Raw genomic sequence first — 23,518 nt, 5'->3', positions numbered from 1 at the left:
CACCCCTGCTGCCCTGCAGGAGTCTGTGTGCTGGACATCACGTGGCTTGGCTGGGTCCCTCTGGGCCCGTCTCTGACTCCCCACAGGTGGCTGTGGCCACGGCAATGAACGGAGTCAGGGTGGCCAATCTCCTTCTCTTGTCTCTGGGGTTGTGAAGGCACCAGGGCCCCCGCGGCCCCCGCTGGATGTGCAGCAGCTGCCCACTCACATCAAGCCTGGCATACTCTTCATGCTGCCTTCCTGGGCTGTGTGGCTTTTCCTCCTTCCTTTGAACCTTTCCTGAACCAAAGGAGGTTCACACCTCCTTCCTTTGAACCATTCAGAGGATGCTGTTCTGTGCCTATATCTGCTGACCCCTTGCAGCATCTCAGTTCTTTCCTGGGAGTCCTCAGGCCATCTCAGGATCCCCCAGATCCCCTACAGGCTCTGGGGGCCTCTTCCCTGCTGACACCCTAAACTAGGGCATGAGATTTTGCCATCTCCAATTTAGGGTCAGGGCCACTCCACTGATGTGTAGGTGGGCCGGACCCTGCCTCCATGGCCCTGGCCCCGGAGGACTGAGGCCTGCCACCCACCCAGTGGGAGTTCTTTATTCCTGTACCTGAAGTTCTCCCTTTCTTGGCTCTGAGCTCAGACGTGTGTTTAAAGACGTAACTAAGTAATTCTATATCCCAGTCACAAAGCAGGGAAGGCGGCTTCTGCAGCAGCCAAGCCCACCCCAACCAGAAGTCAACCCGTGTTCATCCGAGCCACAGCCCCCAGCACCCTCCACGGGGTGATGCTTCAGACGGACGTCTCAGACACGGCTCAGAATGCACACGTCTTGGTTTCCACTACCTTTCCAGACTCCATCAATGGCAGGCTGTGCGGAGAACCCCGTTCTACCAAACGTACCCTAAAAATCAAGGGAACAATTTCAGTATGTAATTTACTCCACAGGTATGTCTAAAAGGGCAGATCATGAGGTTGGAAATGATCACTCTGAGGGTCTGCTGACAACAGCCAGGATGTCAACCTTTCCACAGCACACCTGCCACGAATGGCAGGGACACCCCAACCACGCTGCGGTCCCAAGTGCTGCCACCCTCATGCACTCACGACCCACCCCATGTGCTCACAGCAGCTCACTCTACATTTCTTTTAGGTCCTCCTTGAACCCAGCAGGCCCCTGGCACCCAGTAAGCTAAACCTAGTGTTTACATCAAGCTACAGTGTGGCCATACTTGAGAACCCAGGACTGGGATCTGAGCTTCAAAGCTGGGACAGGCCCTGATACACACCTGACCACAGACCAGCAAGCACACGCTGTATGCACCACATCGGTTATCAAGTTGAAAACTAAGTCAGATTCTATGACAGCATCAGGTAAGAAATGTTCTTGCCAGTAGACGGATTACTTGCCTATCCCTCTAAAAAACCAAATGTCACAGGGGTCACTCTTACTCTTCCTGGCTGTGTGACAGATACAGGGATGTTAACTGCAGCCCCGGGGACGCGGGTGCACAGAGACAGACACTGAGCTCCCCTGGGAAGAGGAGGCTCACAGCTCTCCTCTTCCTGTTGGTGCAGATGGCCCAGTGTAGCCAGCTGTCCTCTCATGTGCCTATCCAGGTGCCCGGGTAGGCCTGACTTGGCCCAGCTGTCCTCTAATGCCTGGGTCCCAGGGGTGCACAGTCAGCGCAGACCTGGTCCGCACCACTTTGCCACTGGGTATGAATGGGGCCCAGGCAGGCTGGGAACATTACCTGTCATGGCGCAGTGCCCGCATGTCCACGTAGACGGTTGTGGGGTCTGGGCCAGCTGTGCCCTGGAAGGAGAGCAGCAGAGGAACTTCTGTTCAGGGGCCTCACTTTCATCTTGTTTGCACAGGCACAGCTGCATGGCAGCTCCTCCCTGGCCCCCGGGGACACCCAAGAAGGGAGCCGCTCTGCTCCCTGCAGCAAGTCTGCCTAGGGGTTCGAGGTCCCCCAGGCAGGCTGATGCTTTCCATCCAAACATCCACAGAGCTTGATAATATTGAGTGAAACAGTCAATGACTCTGAAAACACCAAATCATGCCACTTCACATTTCAGCTCTAACAACTTTCTATTCCCACTGGTCTCTTGCTGTGATGAAAACACCATTAGGATTTGAGGGGCATTTCCACCATGCTGTCAGGCAGGGCCTGGCCTCTCACCAACCAGTCTAATTCTACTGGGGACTGCTTGCAGCCGAGACTCACCCAGGTGAGATGGACGGCAGTCTTCACCTTTCTACTCCTTTCCTTTCTGAACCTTACAGTTAACATTAATCCCGACTAACGGACATTATGTGTCATTTTATTCAATAAGGAACATCAAATTAAATGAGTACGCTGATCAACATCACCCTTAAAGATCCCAGACAACATAAACTATGTCTGCTCTGGAATTAAACAGAGCCCTTCCTCCCAAGGCAATACTATGAGCATTAACATTTTTTGAAAATAGTTTTACTTTTAAATTTGGTTACAAGGGAGCTTTTGTAATATGTCAAGTAATATCCACTGTGAACAAAGTAAGACAGCAAAAGAAACATGTTTGTCTAGAATTCACGAGAAAGTCACATGAACTCGTGGGGGGGGAAGCACAGAGGCACCAACAAGGTCAAGGTCAAGGTCATACCTGCTCAGCCAGCTTTCCCAGCCTGTTGGGCTGACAGAGGCCAAGGAGGCAGCAGAGTGAGACAGGGAGGAGACAGCCACAGGAAACACACACAGAAGCAGCAGCCACATGAGAAACACAGGGAAAGAGAGAGCAAAACCCACCTCTGTATCTTAAAGAGCAAATGTGAACATCCATTAACTTCATTTCCGCAATCACATGTGGCGTCCACACCCTTCCGACGTCTAGCAAGGAGGCCCCAGGCTTGCAGACGCAGAGCCACTAATACACAGGCCGGCACCCACGCTCAGCCACAGCCTACAGCAGGAAGCGAGCTCACAAAAGGCCCGATCTCTGCTGTGTGACAGGCGTGTGAGGCTTGAGTGGTCAGGGGTCTTTTTGTGGGGAAGAGGGTGTGAGCAGAGCTGCCACCCTGCCCTGCGTGCACTGCCACTGTGACAGGGAGGCACAAGGCCAAGCAAACACTTTGGAAACAGAGACAGACCTGCACTCAGCCCTGCTCTGGCATGGACAGGTGCCATTTCCTTCCAGCTATTTTTGTGCAATGTGGGTGAATAAGGTATTCAATATGTAGGGTTATCTAAAAAGCTATTTGGTTTTAAGATGTTTTTAGAAAGAAAGGAAATTGAGATACTAGTACAAAATCTGAGAAATAGCTGTAGCTATCTGAGGAAGCAGTAAACAGAATTGCCATGAGCTCTTTAATCTCTGAAACTTGGTGCTTTTTTTTTGTTGTTTGTTTGAGACAGGGTCTCGCTCTGTCACCCAGGCTGGAGTGCAGCGGTGAGATCTCGGCTCACTACAACCTCCTCTTCCCCGGTTCAAGCAATTCTAGTGCGTCAACCTCCCAAGTAGCCGGGACCACAGGCACACACCACCAGCCAGCTAATTTTTGTATTTTTAGTAGAGACGGGGTCTCATCATATTGTCCAGGCTGGTCTCGAATTCCTGACCTCAGGTGATCCGCCTGTCTCGGCCTCCCAAAGTGCTGGGATTATAGGCATGAGCCACCACTCCTGGCCTGAAACTTGGTGCTTCCTTTTAATAAGACATTTCAAGGTTTCAAAAATGAATGAGTCAATACAAATTACATTTATTAATGTTTCAATTTAATATTGCTAGATATCTTAAAACAGTAAGTTCAATCTTGCTTTAAGAACTTAGCTGTGTATTATATCTAACTTCGAGAGTCTTACAGGTAAGATATTAGTCACTGTTCAAAAACAATTTGTGTTTTTTTCCAAATAAGCCTTTGTTCAACTAGAATAGAATATCTTTAAAAATAAAACTCTTTTTTTTTTTTTTTTTTTTGAGACGGAGTCTCACTCAGTCGCCCAGGCTGGAGTGCAGTGGCCGGATCTCAGCTCACTGCAAGCTCCGCCTCCCGGGTTTACGCCATTCTCCTGCCTCAGCCTCCCGAGTAGCTGGGACTACAGGCGCCCGCCACCTCGCCTGGCTAGTTTTTTTGTATTTTTTAGTAGAGACGGGGTTTCCCGTGTTCGCCAGGATGGTCTTGATCTCCTGACCTCGTGATCCGCCCGTCTCAGCCTCCCAAAGTGCTGGGATTACAGGCTTGAGCCACCGCGCCCGGCCAAAAATAAAACTCTTGAAGCTAAAATATTACGTGGAAATGAAACATCAAAGGCTCAGAGAAGGAGAAAGAGATCAGGCAGGCACAAAATTGCACATTAACAGCTGGGAAGCTTGGTCTCCACGCTGCCAACAGCAAGCTTTCGAGAACCACAGGCCCCAGCGCCTCACCTGGAGGCAGATGGCCACGTTGACCCTGCACCCGAACGTGGTGCTTACGGCGCGGGCCGGCAGGCCCAGGTCCTTGAAGAGCTTGGAGAAGGACTGGGTCAGCGCAATCCTGGGCCGCTCCTCGGCGACCACCATGCACGTGCGCACACATGACAGGTTCACCCCCTTCATCTGCGGGAGGGGGGAGCAGTCAGGCCACAGCCACAGCCCTGTGAGTTGCCAGGGCCCTGGGCACTGTCTTGGGAAATCTCCGAGTGGGCACACAGAGGTGGAGCTGGACACCAACCTCCTCTCTGCAGGCTGTGTCTGTCCCATAGAATCCTAAGTGTGGACGCACTAGAGGATTCCATCTGACCTGCATCCCACACCTGCCCTCCCACACAGCCAGACCTCCACCCTGCCATCTCGCAGGGACCCTGCCCTACTCCCACACCCGCCTCTCCTTCGGGGTGTGGAGCTGCAGAGACAGGTGAGCCGTGGAGGAGGGATGTGTACACAGGGCCCGTAGTGGGAAAGGTTTTTCTCTACTTCTTCCAACTGCAGGGAGGGGCCTTGGGAGTCTTGTTTTGTTTTGTTGTTTTTAAACTTCCCAGGGCTGTGGTCTACAGCACACTCAGAAGCCTGGGTCTGGGCACTCACCCTGAGGACACCCGTCTGTGCGCCCAGGCCCTTGGTGCACATCTCCATCACAGAGTAGGAGCAGAAGGTGACGCGGGCCTTGTACTGGCTGACGGCTGACAGCCACAGGGACACATTGCTCTCCAGCTCCAGCGGGGGCACCAGCACTGATTGGTGTCCCGAGTAGACACTGCGAGAAGGAAGGCTCGTGAGGCTCCACCTGCCCACCGGGCACTCCACTCTTCCCTTCCTCAAGGACACTTCTTTTCCAGCCACGACAGTGGCATGATTCTGTTCTGATGCCAGGTAGGGGAGTTTGGTGGAAAACTTGCCACGGGGTGAACGTTGGGGGATGGCAGGCATGGGGTCCTGAGCTCTGCTCCAAACACTTGGAGAGTATCCAGGGACAATGCTCCAGAGGCACTCACTTATAGAGATGGATCACTACTTTCTAGTGTTTGAAGGAATCAAACAGATTCTTCCCAAGTACTGATAATGGGTAGTGTATTTAATGAAAACTGTATTTTCACTCAATTTCAGACTCAGACTCCAACCCACTTCATCCCCAAACAAATCCACTCACACACATCTCATCGGCTTCCTGAACACTCAGAAAAGGTGCCTTAGAAGGCCAAGGTTCCTAAGAGCCACACGAGCTGCTCCAACCTGGCAGGTGGCAGGGGCCCTGCACTCACCTGCACAGACACCACAGGGCAAAGCCAAGGCCACAGTAGGGGTCGAGGCAGATGGCGATCTGCCGCGAGGGGTACAGCTCACACTGCAGCTTTATGGAGCGGCATAAGGCGCTTGTGGCCGCGTGAGACATCTCGGGAATAAAATAAAGTTCAAAAAAAAAGGGGAAATGAAATTCAGTGATGTGCACGAGGAGAGAGGGTGGATGGCAGCGTCTGCTGTCCACATGGCTAGACTACCAAACATCATATTTATTTCCTTAAAAGACGGTTGGCTCAAATCCCCATATAACCTAAATAATACTCAAGAAATGGTACACTAAAAATCTTAGAAACAAAATTTCAGGATATTGAATTTAAAAAAAAATTTTTTTTTTTTTTGAGGCAGAGTCTTGTTCTGTCGCCCCAGGCTGAAGTGCAACGGCACAATCTCGGCTCACTGCAAACTCTGCCTCCCGGGTTCAAGCAATTCTCCTGCCTCAGCCTCCTGAGTATCTGGGATTACAGACGCCCGCCACCATGCCCAGCTAATTTTTTGTATTTTTAGTACAGACGGGGTTTCACTACGTTGGCCAGGATGGTCTCCACCTCTTGATCTTGTGATCCACCCGCCTCGGCCTCCCAAAGCGCCGGGATTACAGGCGTGAGCTACCGCGCCCAGCCTGAAAAATTTTAATCGAGCTATTGGCTCCCAGCAAGGTAAGAGATTCTTCAAAGCCACCAGTTCCTGGAAGCCAGATAGTCATAGATCAGAAAGTTTAGACATGACCATAATGCATCAGAAAATGCATTACTCTCAGGCTAATCACATTTTTTTTTTTTTTTGAGACGGAGTCTTGCTCTGTCGCCCAGGCTGGAGTGCAGTGGCGCGATCTCGGCTCACTGCAAGCTCCACCTCCCGGGTTCACGCCATTCTCCCGCCTCAGCCTCCGAGTAGCTGGGACTACAGGCGCCCGCCACCACACCCGGCTAGTTTTTTGTATTTTTAGTAGAGACGGGGTTTCACCATGTTAGCCAGGATGGTCTCGATCTCCTGACCTCGTGATCCACCCGCCTCGGCCTCCCAAAGTGCTGGGATTACAGGCTTGAGCCACCACGCCCGGCCAGGCTAATCACATTTTAGGCTTCACTGGTGTTTAACACAAATCTTAAGAAGCAATATTATTGCCTTGTGCTTTGTATAAGGACCTGCCGGTTTAAACCTGTATCTGACATCCTTTCTGTCCACTCCTCCTGATTTCTAGGGGTTGAGGCAAACAGGATTTCAGAGGACCTACCTTCACCCCTGCTAGTATCCCAGTGGTTGACACGCTGAAGTCCAAGTATGCGAGGACATCGGGGGAGGGGGGCCTGAAAATGCTCGCTACCTTCTTTTTCGGGATGTCATCTGTTAAACAGGAGACACCAACATTAGCGTTCCCGCATGTATTCTGAATGCTCTGGGCTTTCACAGGCAAGAGGTGACACACGATTTGTCCTTGGGAGTCCTGCAGAGAGTGAGCTCAGACAGCAGTGGGGCCGTGACCATGCAGGCTGTGTGTGCTCAGGAAAGCGTATTTCATTCTTCATGGAAACGCTACCCGGTCCCACCAAGACCACACTGAGCCTGTGGAAATGGGGGACGGGGCAGGGCGAGGAGAGGCGGCATCACGTCACTGACCAGTAGGAAAGATTAGAGGACTGGGGACTTGCCAAAGGCCACAGAGCCTATGGCAGAGCCCAGATGAGCCCAGAGTCCCGACCACAGCAAAAATAGCCATGGACGGGCTCTGGGTTCTGTGTGCTTCATCAAGTTCTCGTGGCCCCATGAGCCAGACACCACTGCCTCCCGGGGTGCAACTGGGCACAGGCTCAGCAGGGCAGGCACCGCTCCCCCTGAGGCAAGCCCATGAGGCTTTGGGGCCCTGGCCGGCTGTTCAGCTCTGAGCCTTCCCTCCCCTACACCAGCTGCCCTGGCCCAGCCCCATCCAGCCCGGGCTGAGACAGGTCCACAGCAGAGGGGAGCCAGGGGGGTTTCTGACCTTCGCCCTGCTGGCCCTCAGCATTTCCTGGGGCATGACAGCATTCACCAATGATGGGGACAGGGATGCTGGAGTGGTGGCACGCGGTGGGAGCTGTGTCCCCAAAGCGTTTGCAGAAAGCCTCAGAGAGCTGCCAGCCCCCATGCCAGCAGGAGGCGGGTGAGAGGGGCAAGGCTGTGCTCCACACCACTTGGGACTGGGTGCGGCTGCTGTGGGCTGAGTGGAGCGCAGGTTTACACATGGGACAGGGTCCCCCCTGCTGTCAGCCAGGCTCCTGCCAGGACTGCTCTTGCCTCGTGTGTTTTTGGACGGCAGCCAGGCAACACCACCCCTACAACACAGAAAGGAAAAGGGACTGGTCCTGGGCAGTGTGAGGGCACGCACCTGTGTCTAGGATGGTGGGCCAGGTCCTGATGTCCACGGCGGCAGCAGCCTCCTTGGACCTAAGCAGCCGTGTGACGGCCTGCGTGGTGAGGACGCATGCAGACTTGCTGACCTGCATGGCGAGGGGCCAAGGGTGGGTGGGAGGGGCCTCTCGAACTGCCCAGAAAAGGGGGCAGCGGAGGGTAGCCTTGCAGCCTCCCACTCACAGACCCTGACCCGCGGGCCAGGTAGGCGCACCTCCACGATCATCTTGACGGTGGGCAGTGTGGTGCCAAGGTTCTGAGGGTGCGGGGGCCGCACGGTGACGGGCACGCAGCCACAGTACAAGCAGCCATAGAATGCGGCGATGAGGTCCACCCCTGTGGAGACAAGGACTGGCTGTGAGGAGGCCGGTCGCAAGAGGCTCCCACCAGCCTCTGTTCACTGTTCCTGCAAGAGAGGAGAGGAGGTGGTGCTGGGGAGGGCATGGGTGACTCTCAGGTTTCCAGAGGGGTAGCTGAGCTGAGGAGGTAGACACATGCAGAGAGGAGGGGCTGAGCTTGGTTTTGGAAGATGCTTCGGGGAGGGAATGTCTGGGTGCTGCTTAGGGTAGGGGGCTGCTTACAAAGAGCTGCAGGCGCACAGACCCACAGTGAGCCCACCTGGTGGGTAGACTAGAGCCACATGGTCCCCAACACTCAGTCTTCCCTTCTCCATCAGAGCCGCAGCCACTCTCTCAGCCCTTTTGTGCAGCTGGACACAGGTTGCAGTGCTTGTGACGGTGCCCTAGGAAAGCGATCTTTGAGCTCATCTGTGTGCTGGTGCGTGCAGGCGGGTTGTTCGCAGATGTGCGTGCACACCGCCTGCACGCCCTGCACACGACCCCTTGTGATTAGGACCCATGATAATGACAATGTGTCAGTCCTAGGCGTGTGGCTGGTGTCTTTTTTTGGTAGAGATGGGGTTTCACCATGTTGGCCAGGCTGGTCTCCAACTCCTGACCTCAAGTGATCTGCTCACCTCAGTCTCTCAAAGTGCTGGGATTACAGGCATGAGCCACCACACATGGCCCACGACTGGTGTCTTTTCTCACCATCTGTACTCTCTCACTAGCAGTGAAGGGACAGGCACACAAGCATCTCCTGTGTGGTCCAGCTAAGAGGGAGCGATGCAGGCACTCCATTCACCCAGGGCTGAGCCAGAAACACATGGCTAAAGAAGACCTTCCTGGCCTTTTCAATAAAATATTCCATACACCACCATTATAAATAAATAATAAGTGATAAGCAAACATCCCTGAACTGTATTATTTGGCAAGCCCACAGGTCACCTGCACTGAGCCTGGGCCTGTGTCATCTGCAGCCGGCTTTCTCAGAGTGTCCGTGCGTCTCCTCTAGGACTGACCACACCAGCTCCTTCATTCACCCTGTCTCTCTGTGGAGGGGCACTGGGGCCATGTGACCAGTTCGGTGCAAACAGAAACACCTTGTAACCCTACCTCTCTGCTCAGGAAACTCATCCTCCCTGATCCCATGCCAGGCCTCACAGCTTTTTTAGTCCTTCTTAAGAGGATAAAAAGCGCAAATCAGTCTAATGAATATAGAACTCCAGAGCAGATCAGTGTAACATCAAACTCCCTGCTTCTTGACTGGTGGCTTCTACTGACAGAAGGCAGTGGAAGAGAGAGACCAGTGGACGCACTTACGTGCTGTGCCCAGACACAAGGGCTGGGCCGAGCCTGAGAGTCCAAATCCCGGGAGCTTTGCCAGTCCATAGAGTCAGGGCCCCATCAGGACAGAACCTGAGAACTGGACTGGGACTCAAAGCCCCCAAGGCCCGGGATCCCACGGCATCCTTGTGGAAAACCCAGCGACCCCAGCCTTATCTGCATCTCCTTCCTGGGTAAACCTGGCCCCCACCACACTGGCCTCCTTTCCTGCCTTGAGCCACTGGGCATCATTGCTTCACAGTCCCTGCTACACAGTTCCATCCAAAGCCCCTCCCCAGCACTCCAGGTCACATCTCTCCACTGTATTGATGTTGAGGTTCTCCCCATAAGCTGATTTTACCTTGGTCAATGGTAAATCACTGGCTGGCTTGCAGGCTTTAGAACTCGATCAATCATAAAAGAAATGTTTACTGGGCATGGTTCTAGATGCGTCCAGTACACCAGAAAAACAAAGTCTCCCTTACGGACCGCGTTTTCCGGCAGGAAAGACGGATTTACGGACCGTGTTTTCTGGCGGGAAAGACTGATTTACGGACCGCGTTTTCCGGCGGGAAAGACTGATTCTAAACCTCCTGAGAGGAGGAGTCCTTTCAATCTTATTACCGTGTACTGTGCACATTGTAGGCATCATTAAGTATTTTTTGAATTCGAAAGAGCAGCACCAAAAGCTAGAACAGCATATTCTAAGCCACAGTGACCTACTCTTTATGACACCAAAGCTTAAGAGTTCTTACAGCTTGTATGGTGCATTGACAGGGAGTCTTGCAGGGTTTTTAAATTATTTAACTTTCTATGTTTCCACATTTTGCATTCCTGCCCACAACCTGAATATGAAGATTACAGTTTCCCCTTCTTGACTTCTGGAATGCTCCTAGCATTGTGGAATGCACACAACAGGGACTTGGAACACATGAGAATTTCCAAATAAGCAGCAGGAGCAGGGCAGGAAGCAACAGTTGTTATTTAAAAGTTGTAACCATATGTAGAAATTCTAAATGGCTAATTTTTTACAAAATAAACATTTCCTTTTAGCTCACAAACTTAGGAATATTTACATGTATACTGTTTTTAATTTTAAAAACTTGAGCTGATGAAAATTTTCCTGCTAAACACAAAATCAATAGAAATACTACTGTGTGAAATGTGTGGAAAACAAGGGACCTACAAAGGAAAGGGCAGGCAGAGAGAACTGCACCAGACAAGGGGGCTGAGTCCATAGGCACACTACTCTCTAACCATGAAAAGAACCAGGACACTGGCATCAGGAACTAGACAAGCAAAGGGCTCCACCGGCTCCCGGGTGTTTCCAATCCCTGTGGGTGCAACACTGCCTCACCTTGGCGTTCAGCAGCAAGAACAGCGGGTGGTCAGGAGTGGTGTGGGCACGCCACTGCAGCACGTCAGCCAGGAACAGGAACTGCACGAGGGGGCGACTCGGTCACCGGCACCTCCGGGGCATGGACACCCGTCCACCCGTCCCCGGAACAGGCCTGTCACCTTCCGTGCCTGGTCACTGTCCTCCAGGTGGGCAAGCTCTCTCCCAGAAGCCTGAGCAATTCTCTTCCCAGCAACCAGGTTCCCCACGATCATGGAGGCTGGTCCAACCTCTAGAAATGGGGGGATTCTGAATGAGAAGCTGGTAACTTCTCATATATAATCACCATGTGACTTTATTTCCGTTACAATTTTTATTTTGAAAACATACTTGAATGAGGCATTTAACTTTTCTGCTGAGACACAAATACTCAGAAAGCCAGCTACTAGGTTTATGCTAAGTGACAAAGAGAATCTCTCTCTCAAACATAAACTACACCATATCGAGAAGTTTACTACATGACGTATCTCTGAGGATATGATTTGGCCTCAGTCACACCAAAATGCTTAACATATTTTGCTTTACTGTACTTTATGTATAAATCAGGAAATATGTTTAGTGTATTTAGTGATATGTGTTCAATAATTAACAAAAAAACTTTGGCATGTACTGGAAATCAACATGACCAAAGAAACGAAAAATTGCATTAAAGTTAAACCAGACTCTAAAATTAGCTTTTAAATGTATAAAATGAGGGAAGGAAAGTTGGCCATTTGCTGAGAGATTTCCAAGGTCCCATCAACCCAGTGTCTGTGGCAGGTCCCAGGGCCGAGGCAGGCAGCTGGCTCCTGGGGACAGGTATGGCTTATGCCGCAGCACGGCCACAGAGGCACTTTTGACTTTAAGCTCCAGCATGATCCTGGGCATCATTTCTAGTCCTAGGGAGCCATCTCCTAGCCATGCAAAGCTAAGATGCCATCCTTGAGTTTATCATTAAAATTGGTTCCTAACAGGCAGGTGGAAACCACCATGAGGTGATGTGGTTAAGTTACCCCATGCGTGGCTGGTTCGCAGGAGGTGGCATCATTCTGGGGTGTACACTTGCTCTGGCTCTTGACCCCAGCCCCAGAACAAACCTGTTTGCACTAGAGGGTCTAGCAGGGCTGCACCCTAACCACAAACACGGCTGCTACCAATGTCAAGACTAGACAGCATCCTGTTGTTAGGTCCAACTAACCTGGTGGTTTCTGGCGAGGTTTGGGGAGGTTGGTAACACAGGTGTGAGGGCACATCAGCACATTGCACGGGTGCAGTGTCCCTTCCAGAAAGCGCTGTTTGGTTTCAGAAATGTGAATCCCTCCGAGGGGAGCCTTGGGCAAGGTGTTGGCAGGAACCAGAGCCAGACAGTACACGCCCACCTGGTGGATGCTATCGATGGCCTGAAAGGGAAGGACCCTGTTTGGCACAGGCCCCCAACTTGAGGCTGGGGAGATGCTGGGCGGGGGACATGAACATCCCCTCTGTGGACCTGTTCCCCAGGCCAGGAAATGGAGTGCCCTCTGGACATTTTGTTAAATGAGGAAACAAAATGAAGAGGAGTGTGTGCAGTTTTCTACCATTTAACTCAGAAAGGGGAAACACACACACTGTATTTGTGTACACATGTCCATAAATCTGAGACCAGAGGCTGAGGGATGGGGCAATGAGGAGACGATGGGGAAAGGGCACAAAGCCTCAATTAGACAGGAGGAGGAAAGTTTTTTCTTTGAGATACATTGCACAGACTGGCGAATATCATAAATAATGTACATCTCAGAATCACTATGAGGGTGCATTTCAAATGTTCTCATCAGAAAAAAAAATATTAAGGTGATGGATATATTAATTATTCCATATAGTATTCATAAATTATAACATCACTTCATACCCCATAAACACAAACAGCTATAATTTGTCAGTTTGCGATGAAAAATGCAGATAAACAAGCTGGAAGCAAGGAGGACAGGGCAGAACAAGCTAAGTACTCGGCGCTTGGAGAGGAGTGGGGGTGCCAGCTTGGGAGATTCACCCAACCATAGGCTATGCCGGGTGCCCACCTGCAGCACACGGCTCATCCACTGGAAGCTGTCCTCCTCCGAGGCATCCGGCCGCTGCTCAGCCACCAGGACGACCCGGTCATCATGCAGCACGGTCACAGAGAACACAGCGATCCTGAGGGATGAGACATGGAAATGGCCACACGGCAAGAGGCCAGACAAGACACAGATGCATTCTCACCCGCACAATGGAAGAGGCAGGCTGTCCTAATATTTAAAATGCAGTCTATCAAATGGGGCTATCTGCTGCAAATTCATAAATTAACTCATCATTCTAATCTCCTTGAGGATGGTTGAAATGTATCTCAAGTCACAAAAAACAGAGAGGACTTCAGGACAAAGCAAAACAGCCCCAGAGACACATATTTTTACAAGAAAAAATTCCTTAATCTGATGTAAATTTCCTTGTGCACAAATATTTGTCTAAAGTTCTATTAATTATATTTTTTTAATCCAACAGATTGCATCTCTCTTTTACTAATCTATTCACATTTATAGAGGTTAGTATATTTAGACGTGTTTTTACTATCTTAAAAATTTCAACATGTCCTCCTTTGTTCTGTGTTGCCTTTTCCTTCTTTTAGACTTTGAGTTGATATCTCTGTCTTTTCCTTTATAAAATAAGAAGATGTTCTCCCCACCAAACCCATCATGTTAGGGTATCTACACCATTCTGACTCTGGGATATTATGGATATACTGTCTCTTGTCCTTTCCTTTGACTTGACTGGTGTGTACACACACACACACACACAATTTATACAACAGACCTCACCTAGTATTGAGTTCTCCTTACTCTCATACATCTTACAGCACTTTCTGAATTTATTTCTCTTAGTATCTTGACCAAAACTGTTTTCAGTATGGACCTTTATGTGTCAAAACTTCTGAAATTTACATGATTGAAAATATTTTTTATTACAACTGCAAAATTAAGTAACAATTTGGATAAATTGGGTGCACTGTTATCTTGTGCCAGTTCCACTGTGGGGAAGTCTGACGTGTTTTGCTTGGCTTTTGTGTGGTCCATGGTGAGAATACAGATAAGCTCAACATGCCATGGGGCCCTCTGTGGACCATTTCCCAGTCCAGAGAACCCCAACCACCTGCTTCCTCAGACAATCCCTGCTCCACTCCATGCATTCCTTTTCCCTGAGTTTGCTATCTGGACACTAGCCCTTCTCTCCCATCTCTCTTAATAGTTCCTTTAAAGTTCCTATTTTACTTCCAGAGTAGTTCCCTAATCTGACTTTCCACCTTCTCAACTTGTTCTCTAGCTGTATCCATTCTATGTATTGCATCTACTGTGTTCTTTGAACAATTACTTTGTTAGCATTTCTTGATCTTATTTCATGTTGCAAATCTTCTATTGCTCTTCTTCCAATGGCACATATGCTCTCAACTGGTTGTGGTTCCATTTCCAAGTTCCTGTATTCCTCAGCTCTTCCCTAGTCGGGACAGGGAGGCTATTCTGCCTGCAGATGCAGTCACCCAGGCCCCAGTTATTCACTCAGGCTTGCCTTGCCTTGTCAGGATCCTGCTTGGGGGACGGGGGCTTCATCTCCAGGTACCATCAGGTACAGGTGGCCCTGTGAGGGGGTGGTCTCCCTGTTCCACCTCAAAGCAGGGTTTGGGCTACTTGATGTTATCCCTAAGGACACCTGCCCAACGTGTCCCCCATTTCTGCCGTGAGGGGCAGGTCACGACCCTGGTTGTGCCACCCTCCCCCTCCCCCTGCACACACCCGCACACATACATGTACATACACACGTGTGCGCACACACGCATGAGCACAGCCTGCCCTTCCCAGTCCCCTGAGCAATCTCCCACCTTCTCTGTTGTCCATCCTCTGGGCTTTTTCCTCAAGACTAACCATGATGACACACCACTTTGCAGAATCCCCTTGCGATTGCTTTAAGGGCTGCTCAAAGGCAGGGTCTGGCCTGGCTCCCAAGTACCTTAGTTTGAGTAACAAAAAGCACACCCTTGGCCAGGCACATTGGCTGACACCTGTAATCTCAGCACTTTTGGAGGCCAAGGAGGGAAGATTGCTTGAGCCCAGGAGTTCGAAAACAGCTTGAGCAACATAGTGAGACCCTATCTCAAAAAATATTAAAAAAATTAGTCAGGTGTGGGGTGCATGCCTGTGGTCCCAGCTACTCAGGAGGCTGTGGTAAGAGGATTGCTTGAAGCCTGGGAGCTGGAGGCTCTAGTGAGTTAGGATCATGCTCCTGCACTCCAGCCTGCGTGGGCGATAGAGTGAGACCCTGCCATTAAAAAAAAAAAAAAAAAAGGCAACCCCTTGAGAAAAATAAAATTTAAAAAGGCGGCTGGTTGAGTGGACCAGTTAGGGGAAGAGCTTCCTCCCAGACAAAGAGCTTGGGAGCAGAAGGAGCGAAATTCTCTTCCTGGCCCCGGTGCCCAGGGGCATAGGCCCAGATGTCTATTTATTTGCTCAAGAGAATCTCTAAGGTCCTTGCTTTACACATGTAGAAAAGTTGAGTTGATTTTTATTCCAGAGGCAATGTAGGGTGCTGTGTGTCTTGCAGAGAAAATGGCACTTTTCTGTTTTAATTCACATTCCAAGGTTATTAGGAACTTAGACCCACTTCTCCTTAGGGTTTACTCAATTCTTCCCTCTCTGATTTGTCCCCTTGAGCCTTTGCCCAAAATTGTGCATCAAAACCTTATTTTCTTGAGGAATTGAAGGAACTCTTATTTTCCTTTTACTTTAGGAGTTTTCTGATGTACAACAACTTTTAGGCTTTGTGAATTCAAATTTGCTGGGCTTTCCATCTACTGCAGAAAGACTTCCCGAGCTGTAAATGGAAGGAATCTACTCCCAGCACAGGGGTCCGCAGCGCATCACCTGCCTCTGTAGACAAACTTCATGGGCTCCACGGCCAGCGCGGTGGCCACAACGTCATCTGCATTGTGTCTGCGAACTCCAGTGACCATCAGCCCGTCCAGTTTGCCCACGATGAAGACCAGGTTGTCCTGAAGGAAAGGGTGTGGGTTAGGACTCCACCCACAAGAGCAGAAGCTGGATGCGCCAGAACCATGGTCAGGCCCCCCAAGAAGGGGCCAACAGCACAGGAGCCTCGAGTGCCTTGCAGACGGGTCAACGCCCCACAGACCCAACCTGCAATGCAGGCCCTGTGACAAGCCAGGCTTGGAAGAGGAACAGGCTGTGTGGACGGAATGGGGGCTGCTGGGGCGGCATCAGGAAGGGAAAGGATCACAAGTGGGAAACAAGTTGTGGGTAGAGTTTGTGAAGGACTGAAAACTGCTGAGCTAAGGGTGGGGTCCCAAACCCGGCACCAGTGACCTTCTGGGCTGACAATACCATCTCAGGTGCTGTCCTGGGCTAATGTTGGGCTCTGAGCAGCATCTCTGGCCTCTAGGTACTCACTAGACGCCAGGAGCACTCCCCTTCCCTGAGTTGTGACTAGCAAAAATGTCTTCAGAAGTTGCCAGAATTCCCCTGGGAGGGAAGGGGCAAAATTGCCCAGTTGAGAGAAACACTGGACCAAGATGTTACAAATAGAAGTATTTATTTTTAAATAGTTTAGACATCCAAAATGGTAAAGAATGATATAATGAATACTCTCGAACGTGCCATCCATACAAAAAGCAAAACATCCTCATCCACCCCAGGGACTCCCGACTTGGGCCTGTGTGCAGGACTGTGCACTGGTCTTGGAGGTGTGGACGGCCCTGCACACAGGTAGGGTTGATGGGCAGGGAGGTCAGCACAACCGACCAAGGCCACATGGGAGGTCAGGAATGGCTGGGACAAGGGCAGGACTACAGCGAGGTGTCCCTTAGCCACACCCCCTACCTTCTCTGACTGCCAGTCCTGGTACAGAAGGACATACTCACAGGCCCGATGAAGCCCAGCAGGCCTGTCCTGGTGAATGGCCTGTCAAAGACGGGTGCTCCTCCTGCGGTGACCGGAACTGCCTGCACAGAGTGGAGAGGGGCACGATCAGGCTGTGGCCCCAACCAACTGACCAAAAAGACCCAGCAGGCGGCAAGAGACTCAGCACCACGTGCACGCCTGCTGGCCAGGGGGAAAAAAGACCCAGCAGGCAGCAGAAGACGCAGCACCATGTGTACACCTGCCAGTCGGGGGAAAAAGGAGGCTGGCCCTGCATAGGCCCAGTTTCTCTGGCCTGGCTGCTCCATCTCCTAGGCAGGCCTCCTGAGGCAGGACACAAGCATCCCTTTTACCTCTGCTCTGGGTGCCTGGCCTCCCCTGACCTCACTAGACTTGTCCTGAACAACTCACATCACAACAGTGCAAACGCAGGAGAGGGCTGGTTTCCCTGGGGCCATGGTGAGTGCCTTCCTATCGGCCACTAGGCTGCACCCACACGCCCTTCTCCCATGGGGCCACAGTGAGTGCCTTCCTATCGGCCACTAGGCCGCACCCACACGCCCTTCTCCCATGCAGGACTGTGGGAAGCACGCTGACTCCCAGCTCTCCACAGCGTGCCTGGTCCTGGCCCTGCCCTCACTCTGGGAGGACACACAAGAGTGTGCAGGCCATGTGCCAACAGCCCCGGCGGGGCCTGTGTGGAGAGAGACCATCCCCGCAGCCTCTGCAATCCCCCAGCACCCAGCACACCTGGGGCCCCATGAGTGCTCACAGAACTTAACTTCAACATGAAAGTCAGGAAAAGGGACAAACCTCAAACACATTCTTCGTGATTCCAAGCAATCCATAGTAGGCTGTGCCAGTTGCACTGGAATTGACGCATATTTCTCCCACTTCGTCAGTTTTACAAAGATAAGGGGTACCTTCTAACTTCACAACACATACATTAGCTAAAATGAGAAAAAAACTCAACATAATAAAGAACGTGTTTAAATGGATCATTCACAAAGATCTCCTTGCTGCTGTATGTGCAGTTACGGAACAGGATGTTATATACACAGCATCTTCTTATAAGGAGTTTTATGATACGGATGATACACATGCAACCTAGCTGTAAGTCTTCATATTTTATATGTAATATTTTTTATAATCAATGTAAGGTGACCAGAAAGTACAACACACCCTTCACGTAATAAGCCCGGGCTGACAAAATATTTCCTCTACTGTGATAAATAAACCCTGTGCCTCCTCTTGTCATACTGCTGTCTCGGGTCCACGGGGGTGCTGCCGGCCCTGGCTCCTGACCATCACCACCACACGAGCCTGGGACACCAGCTCCTCTCCAGAGCTTGACAGAACTCTGCCCATGCCTGCCCCCTTTCTAGTAACTTTATTTTAATGCTAATCCACCGGGTGACTCCAGACTAATCTTAAGTCCAGGAGTGCCTCTAAGACGTCTTCATGGAGAAACACCTACTAAGTTCTCCCTAACCTCCAAAACGACCTTGATGCTGCTGCACACACCACAGGCTATGAGGCCCAGGGCGCTCCCTCTGCCACGTGCACACTCTTTCCAGAGCGCAGATGCTTTTCCCCAAGAGAAAGGCCCTGGGGGTCTGGAGGGCTGCAGCGCAGACATCTACCTGTCTTGCAGCCACTCAAGACCAGGATTCTATCTGTTAAGTTCCCCAATGAACCACCCTTTACTGACACACGATCCTTCTGCCTCCTTCAGTTTCTCGGCTCTTTCTGCATTTGGGGGTCAATTTGCACATACGCACCTTTTCATGGAGCACGGATGTCTCAGGCCTCAGCGTGACTCCTCCCACAGCCCCATCACCCAGTTCTGTTTTTACTTAAGTGCACCCTACCCAACTCTCGGCGACCTGCTGCCTTCCCCTCCCGCAAGGGATCTCGTCTGCCTAGTCCCCAGCTCTGCCACAGAAAGGCCTCCAGAAATAGCCTCACACAAAAGCATGAGACACACAAAAGCATGAGACGCACAAACGAATGGGCAATGGTCCATTCAACAAAACTTGGTTACTTAGCAATCAACCCATTGGGTCAGCTAGGAACTGTCCTTCCTGTGCCTCTTCTTGAGTTTTTTCTAATGTATTCTCATCTTCAAAGACAGTAAAAAGAAAGAAAGAGACAACCAGGTATTTGCTGCCTTTTGCCACAAATCAGATAAAAGACTTCGCAGAGAGAATGCAGCCGTGCTTGGCTGATGTGGAAGGTGGTGCTTGTCTGTGCTTCCAGGCGGCCATCCAGGCGGCCGTCAGTGCCACACAACACTTACAAGCACACAGAGACTGAGCAAGGTCACAAAAAGCCACAAAGCACCACAACACACTTGATACCATAGTGAACACAAATGCTACAGGCCTACACAGGGCAGATCAAAAAACTGCTGAAGACAAATCACCCGTAGGATTCACCATGGGGCTCAGTGCCACAACAAGGGGCACAGCCTGGGGGCTGTGGAGGGTCATGGGAAACAGAGGTCCACCTGGGGGAGTGCTGCATGTATGCCTGGGGGAGTGCTGTGTGCACGCCTGGGGGAGGGGGTGCGCTGAGTTCATGTCTGGGGGAGCGCTGTGTACACGCCTGGGGAAGGGGGTGTGCTGCGTGCATGCCTGGGGGAGCGCTGCGCACGCATGTCATGTCCTAATCCACATTTTACAAATAAAACGCGCACAACTACATATGTTCCTTAGATTCATTCAGAATCACGACCTCATCATGATTTTCCAGGGAAGTTTAAACAGTTACCTGTATTTTCCCCATAACGTAAATAAGTGACACCCCAATGATTGCTATGTGTGAAAATGTTTTACCCACAGGTTCAAGCACTGTGAAAGACTGTTGTATTTCTGAGAAGAATTACAGGAAGAAAATGATGCTATTCATATGAATAAAAAGTAGAGCCAGAAACATAGGCTGAAACGCTTCAGTCTTATTCAGTGAGGACCCAGCATCTGTGCACACACAGGGATCAGGCACCAGCTGGCCCCAGGCTCCAGGTTAGAGATGGCTGGGCTGCCAGCACCACCCACAGACAGGGTCTGAGCAGCCACAGCCCGTCAGCACAGCCGCCTGCAGGAGGCAGAGTTGCAGGCACAAGGGCCAGGATGCTGAGCCTCTCGCAGTGCCTGCAACCCCTAACACAGTCAGGGCCGCACTGGAAAGGGGGAGACTGCACTGAGAGATGGGGCCCTGCCTCTAGAAGTCACCAAAAGGGGCCCAGACAGCTGCCCATGAACCCCAGAAGGGCCATCACAGGGGGGCAGGAAAGCTGAAGTAGCTGTGGGGTGGCTACAAGGAGGGCAGCCTCAGACCATGTGACAGTGTCTCCACTCGACTATCACCAGGGCCAGGCCAGATTCTGCCTCAGGCTGGCAAGGAAAATCTCCAACATCTAACATGATGGTCAGGCCTACAGAGTCAACTTCTGCAGAACAGTTCACATAGGCCTTTCTGACATAAGAGGAATTTCTGGGAAGCTTCCATGAGGCTTCTACCATGATACATGCTTGCTACAACTTACTTAGATAACCTAATTATCAAGTTATTCACAAACATTACCATTTTCCTCAGAGATGCCCACTTTACATGGTTGTCATGGGGTTAAATGCTTCAACACTTGTGAAGTATGAAGCCTGTGCCTGGAACGCAGTGAGCTATTATCACCATCTTCCCAAACATCAAAGAACTGTAAGTGAGCTGCACAGGGCATACACACATCTTTATATTTTAGCTTATCTTTAAACTTAACACAAAGCGAGGGAAAAAACTGAGCAAATATTTTACAAAGTAAAATTCCAATTTACATTGAAAAACATTCTTGAAAAATCTTTTACTTGCATGCTTGCTTCTAGAGCACTACTATGAAGCCTGGAGCATTTATAAGAGGCTGAGGCAGGAGAATCGCCTGGGAGGTGGAGGTTGCAGTGGGCCAAGATCGCACCACCGCACTCCAGCCTGGTGACAGAGCGAGACTCCATCTCAAAATAAAACAAAACAAACCCCTTTTTGTTACGTCAATCAGTCATGGACAAAGACCCACTCTGGTTATGTCCCTTACCTCCAGGCATCACCTGACCAACGTCCTGAACAGTAAGGACTGACAACTTTTCTTCAGTATCCACTCTGATAACACCATAACTTAGACCATTCATTGACAGGACCGCTTTTCTTGGAGGTGGTCCTCCCAGATCAGGTGGCCTAGAAAATAAAACCACCATAGGGTTAACTGACTAGGGGGATAAAATTCCAGGGAAGTGGGCCCACCTTGCCTGCAGCATGATTCTGCACCAAAGCCACTGCTCCATGTTACAGACTTGTGAGAAACGCATGTTCTAAAGATGCTGCAATGTCTCCAAACTACCTGCCCCTCTGCAATGTGACGTCAACACTCCACTCAGTGGGAAAAGGGCCTGTGACGACAGTGGCAGTGATGCCATGTGACTTCTAATGCAGGCCAAAACTGTCAATTCAGCTTCTACCCGATTGTCTTGGGACACTCGGCTGGAGCCCTGCAAAGCCAGGCAAACAGAATGACTGTGTTGAGGCCACTGCACTGCAAGGAAGCCCAGAGCAGCCCACTCTCAGAGACCAGGTGGGGGCATGAGACGGTACACACACAAGGCTGTCTCAGCCCCTCACCGCTCCTGTCCAAACACCATCTCCTGCAAGCCAGAACCACCTGGCAGAGGCCTTCCTAAGCTCCTGGCCCACAGAAAGTATGAGAGACAATAAAATGACTGTTGTTGTTTGTGATACACAACAGTAACTGGAACCCTCAGCAACAAATGTTAGTGTTTCCTCCAATAAGAAAAAATTATACAGCTGCACAAAACAAATCACCACAGAACAAAAGAATGAAGAATAATTTATAGTTTGTAGGCGACAATAGTTTTTTTTTTTAATGTTAAGTGATTAAAAAGTTAGGGTTACCTTTTTTTTTTTTTTTTTTTTGAGATGGAGTTTCACTCTTGTTGCCCAGGCTAGAGTGCAATGGCGCCATCTTGGCTCACTGCAACCTCCACGTCCCTGGTTCAAGCGATTCTCCTGCCTCAGCCTCCCGAGTAGCCAGGACTGTAGGCGCCCACCACCACGCCTGGCTAATTTTTCGTATTTTCAGTAGAGACGGGGTTTCACTATGTTGGCCAGGCTGGTCTCGAACTCCTAACCTAAGGTGATCCACCCGCCGTGGCCTCCCAAAGTGCTGGGATTACGGGCGTGAGCCACTGTGCCTGGCCAAGTTAGGGTGACTTATAAAAACTTAAGATTACTTTCATGTGTGGAAATACATACCATCTATGAATATATGACGCTAACACAAGATTACAACTGAGGCTAAGACACCTCAGCTGTGAGCACAGTGAGTTCTGCCCCCAGGATGGAGCTGGGGGTGGGGCAGGTGAGATGAGGGGAAAGGAAACCTCAGGAGGCGGGTGAGGAGCACAGGAAGGGCCAGCAGCCCCGCACCCACACACAAGGACACTCAGGGCAGTCTGCAGGCTCAACGTGCCCTCCAGGCTGAGAGAGATGACATGAGGAAAACCTCCACAAGAGCAGCACAGGCCTCCCGGGAGGTGGGTGGCCAGGCACTAAGCACCAGGCCGGGCGCTTCTCCAGGAAGGTCAATGGTTCCCACAGACTCCACGGCTGACTGACAACTGCCTCAGAGTAAGAAAGAGTTCCTAGGTTGTAATGTTTACTATGGCTACAGATGAGATGACAAGGCCTTTCTAATTTAGGAAGCACTTAGGAAAATCGCGAGCCGACATTCTGCAAGAATCCAGAGTATGGCCCAGTCTTGCTACCCAATTCCCCACGCAAACCCAAGCTGGGAAAAAGTGGGGAGCCAGGCACCAAGGTGCTGCCGTACAAACGGGCCTGGATCCTAACAGGCAAGGCACAGCTCCAGGATAACTCAGCTGTATGCAGAGGACTCAACTAAGTGCTCACGAGACATAGCAAGGAATGAGGTTACCTGCGGATGGCGACGGTCAGCGCCTCAGGAGAACTGGCACAAGGACAGATGACCTCCGGCCTCAAACCTCTGGACTGGAAGACGTTGAGGAAGGCATCACAGGAGGAGATCGACCCTGCACAGAGCAACAAGAGTGGAACACCAGCACTAACTGGGGGCCAGCATGGAGGGGGTGGCTGGCCACTGACTCAAAAGGAGCACATGCTCTTGGGGGTGTACCAGGCCACAGCTGGTGGCTGCACATGCTCAAGTCAGCACAGCCTGCAGCCATCAGAACCACCGGGCTGCATCAGCAGAAGGAAGGGGTCCCTTCACAGGCGCCCTCAGACTTCATGCTCTTCAAGGGAGATGGTGTCTTTAAAGGAAGTCAGCCACGAATGGTCTGGTGCTCCAAAGGGCAGAA

The 23,518-nt window shown here is 50.9% G+C and overlaps 1 protein-coding gene across 7 annotated transcripts in view; it reads right to left on the bottom strand.

Moving 5' to 3' along the window:
* Positions 1-23,518, bottom strand: part of DIP2A (disco interacting protein 2 homolog A) — a 107,537-nt gene that overhangs the window by 5,944 nt on the left and 78,075 nt on the right. For 4 of the 7 annotated variants that reach the window (XM_017956339.3, XM_017956340.3, XM_021935412.2 and 1 more), the window contains 19 exons: positions 23,116-23,230; positions 21,202-21,341; positions 17,931-18,067; positions 17,120-17,200; positions 16,107-16,234; positions 13,239-13,353; positions 12,380-12,581; positions 11,325-11,434; positions 11,164-11,244; positions 8,761-8,884; positions 8,357-8,478; positions 8,120-8,231; positions 6,992-7,101; positions 5,718-5,848; positions 5,044-5,212; positions 4,405-4,575; positions 2,644-2,673; positions 1,746-1,807; positions 838-895 (listed from right to left, as the gene is read on the bottom strand). In XM_017956339.3, coding sequence (XP_017811828.1) covers positions 838-895; positions 1,746-1,807; positions 2,644-2,673; positions 4,405-4,575; positions 5,044-5,212; positions 5,718-5,848; positions 6,992-7,101; positions 8,120-8,231; positions 8,357-8,478; positions 8,761-8,884; positions 11,164-11,244; positions 11,325-11,434; positions 12,380-12,581; positions 13,239-13,353; positions 16,107-16,234; positions 17,120-17,200; positions 17,931-18,067; positions 21,202-21,341; positions 23,116-23,230 — 2,198 coding nt within the window. Of the gene's footprint in view, positions 1-837; positions 896-1,745; positions 1,808-2,643; positions 2,674-4,404; positions 4,576-5,043; positions 5,213-5,717; positions 5,849-6,991; positions 7,102-8,119; positions 8,232-8,356; positions 8,479-8,760; positions 8,885-11,163; positions 11,245-11,324; positions 11,435-12,379; positions 12,582-13,238; positions 13,354-16,102; positions 16,235-17,119; positions 17,201-17,930; positions 18,068-21,201; positions 21,342-23,115; positions 23,231-23,518 lie in introns of those variants that run through there. The other 3 variants (XM_017956341.3, XM_017956342.3, XM_021935414.2) reach the window with 2 other exon arrangements.

The sequence above is a fragment of the Papio anubis genome, chromosome 4 (assembly GCF_008728515.1).
Source record: "Papio anubis isolate 15944 chromosome 4, Panubis1.0, whole genome shotgun sequence".
In the NCBI taxonomy this organism is placed as follows: Eukaryota; Metazoa; Chordata; class Mammalia; order Primates; family Cercopithecidae; genus Papio; species Papio anubis.
This window is presented reverse-complemented; position numbering and strand designations above follow the sequence as displayed.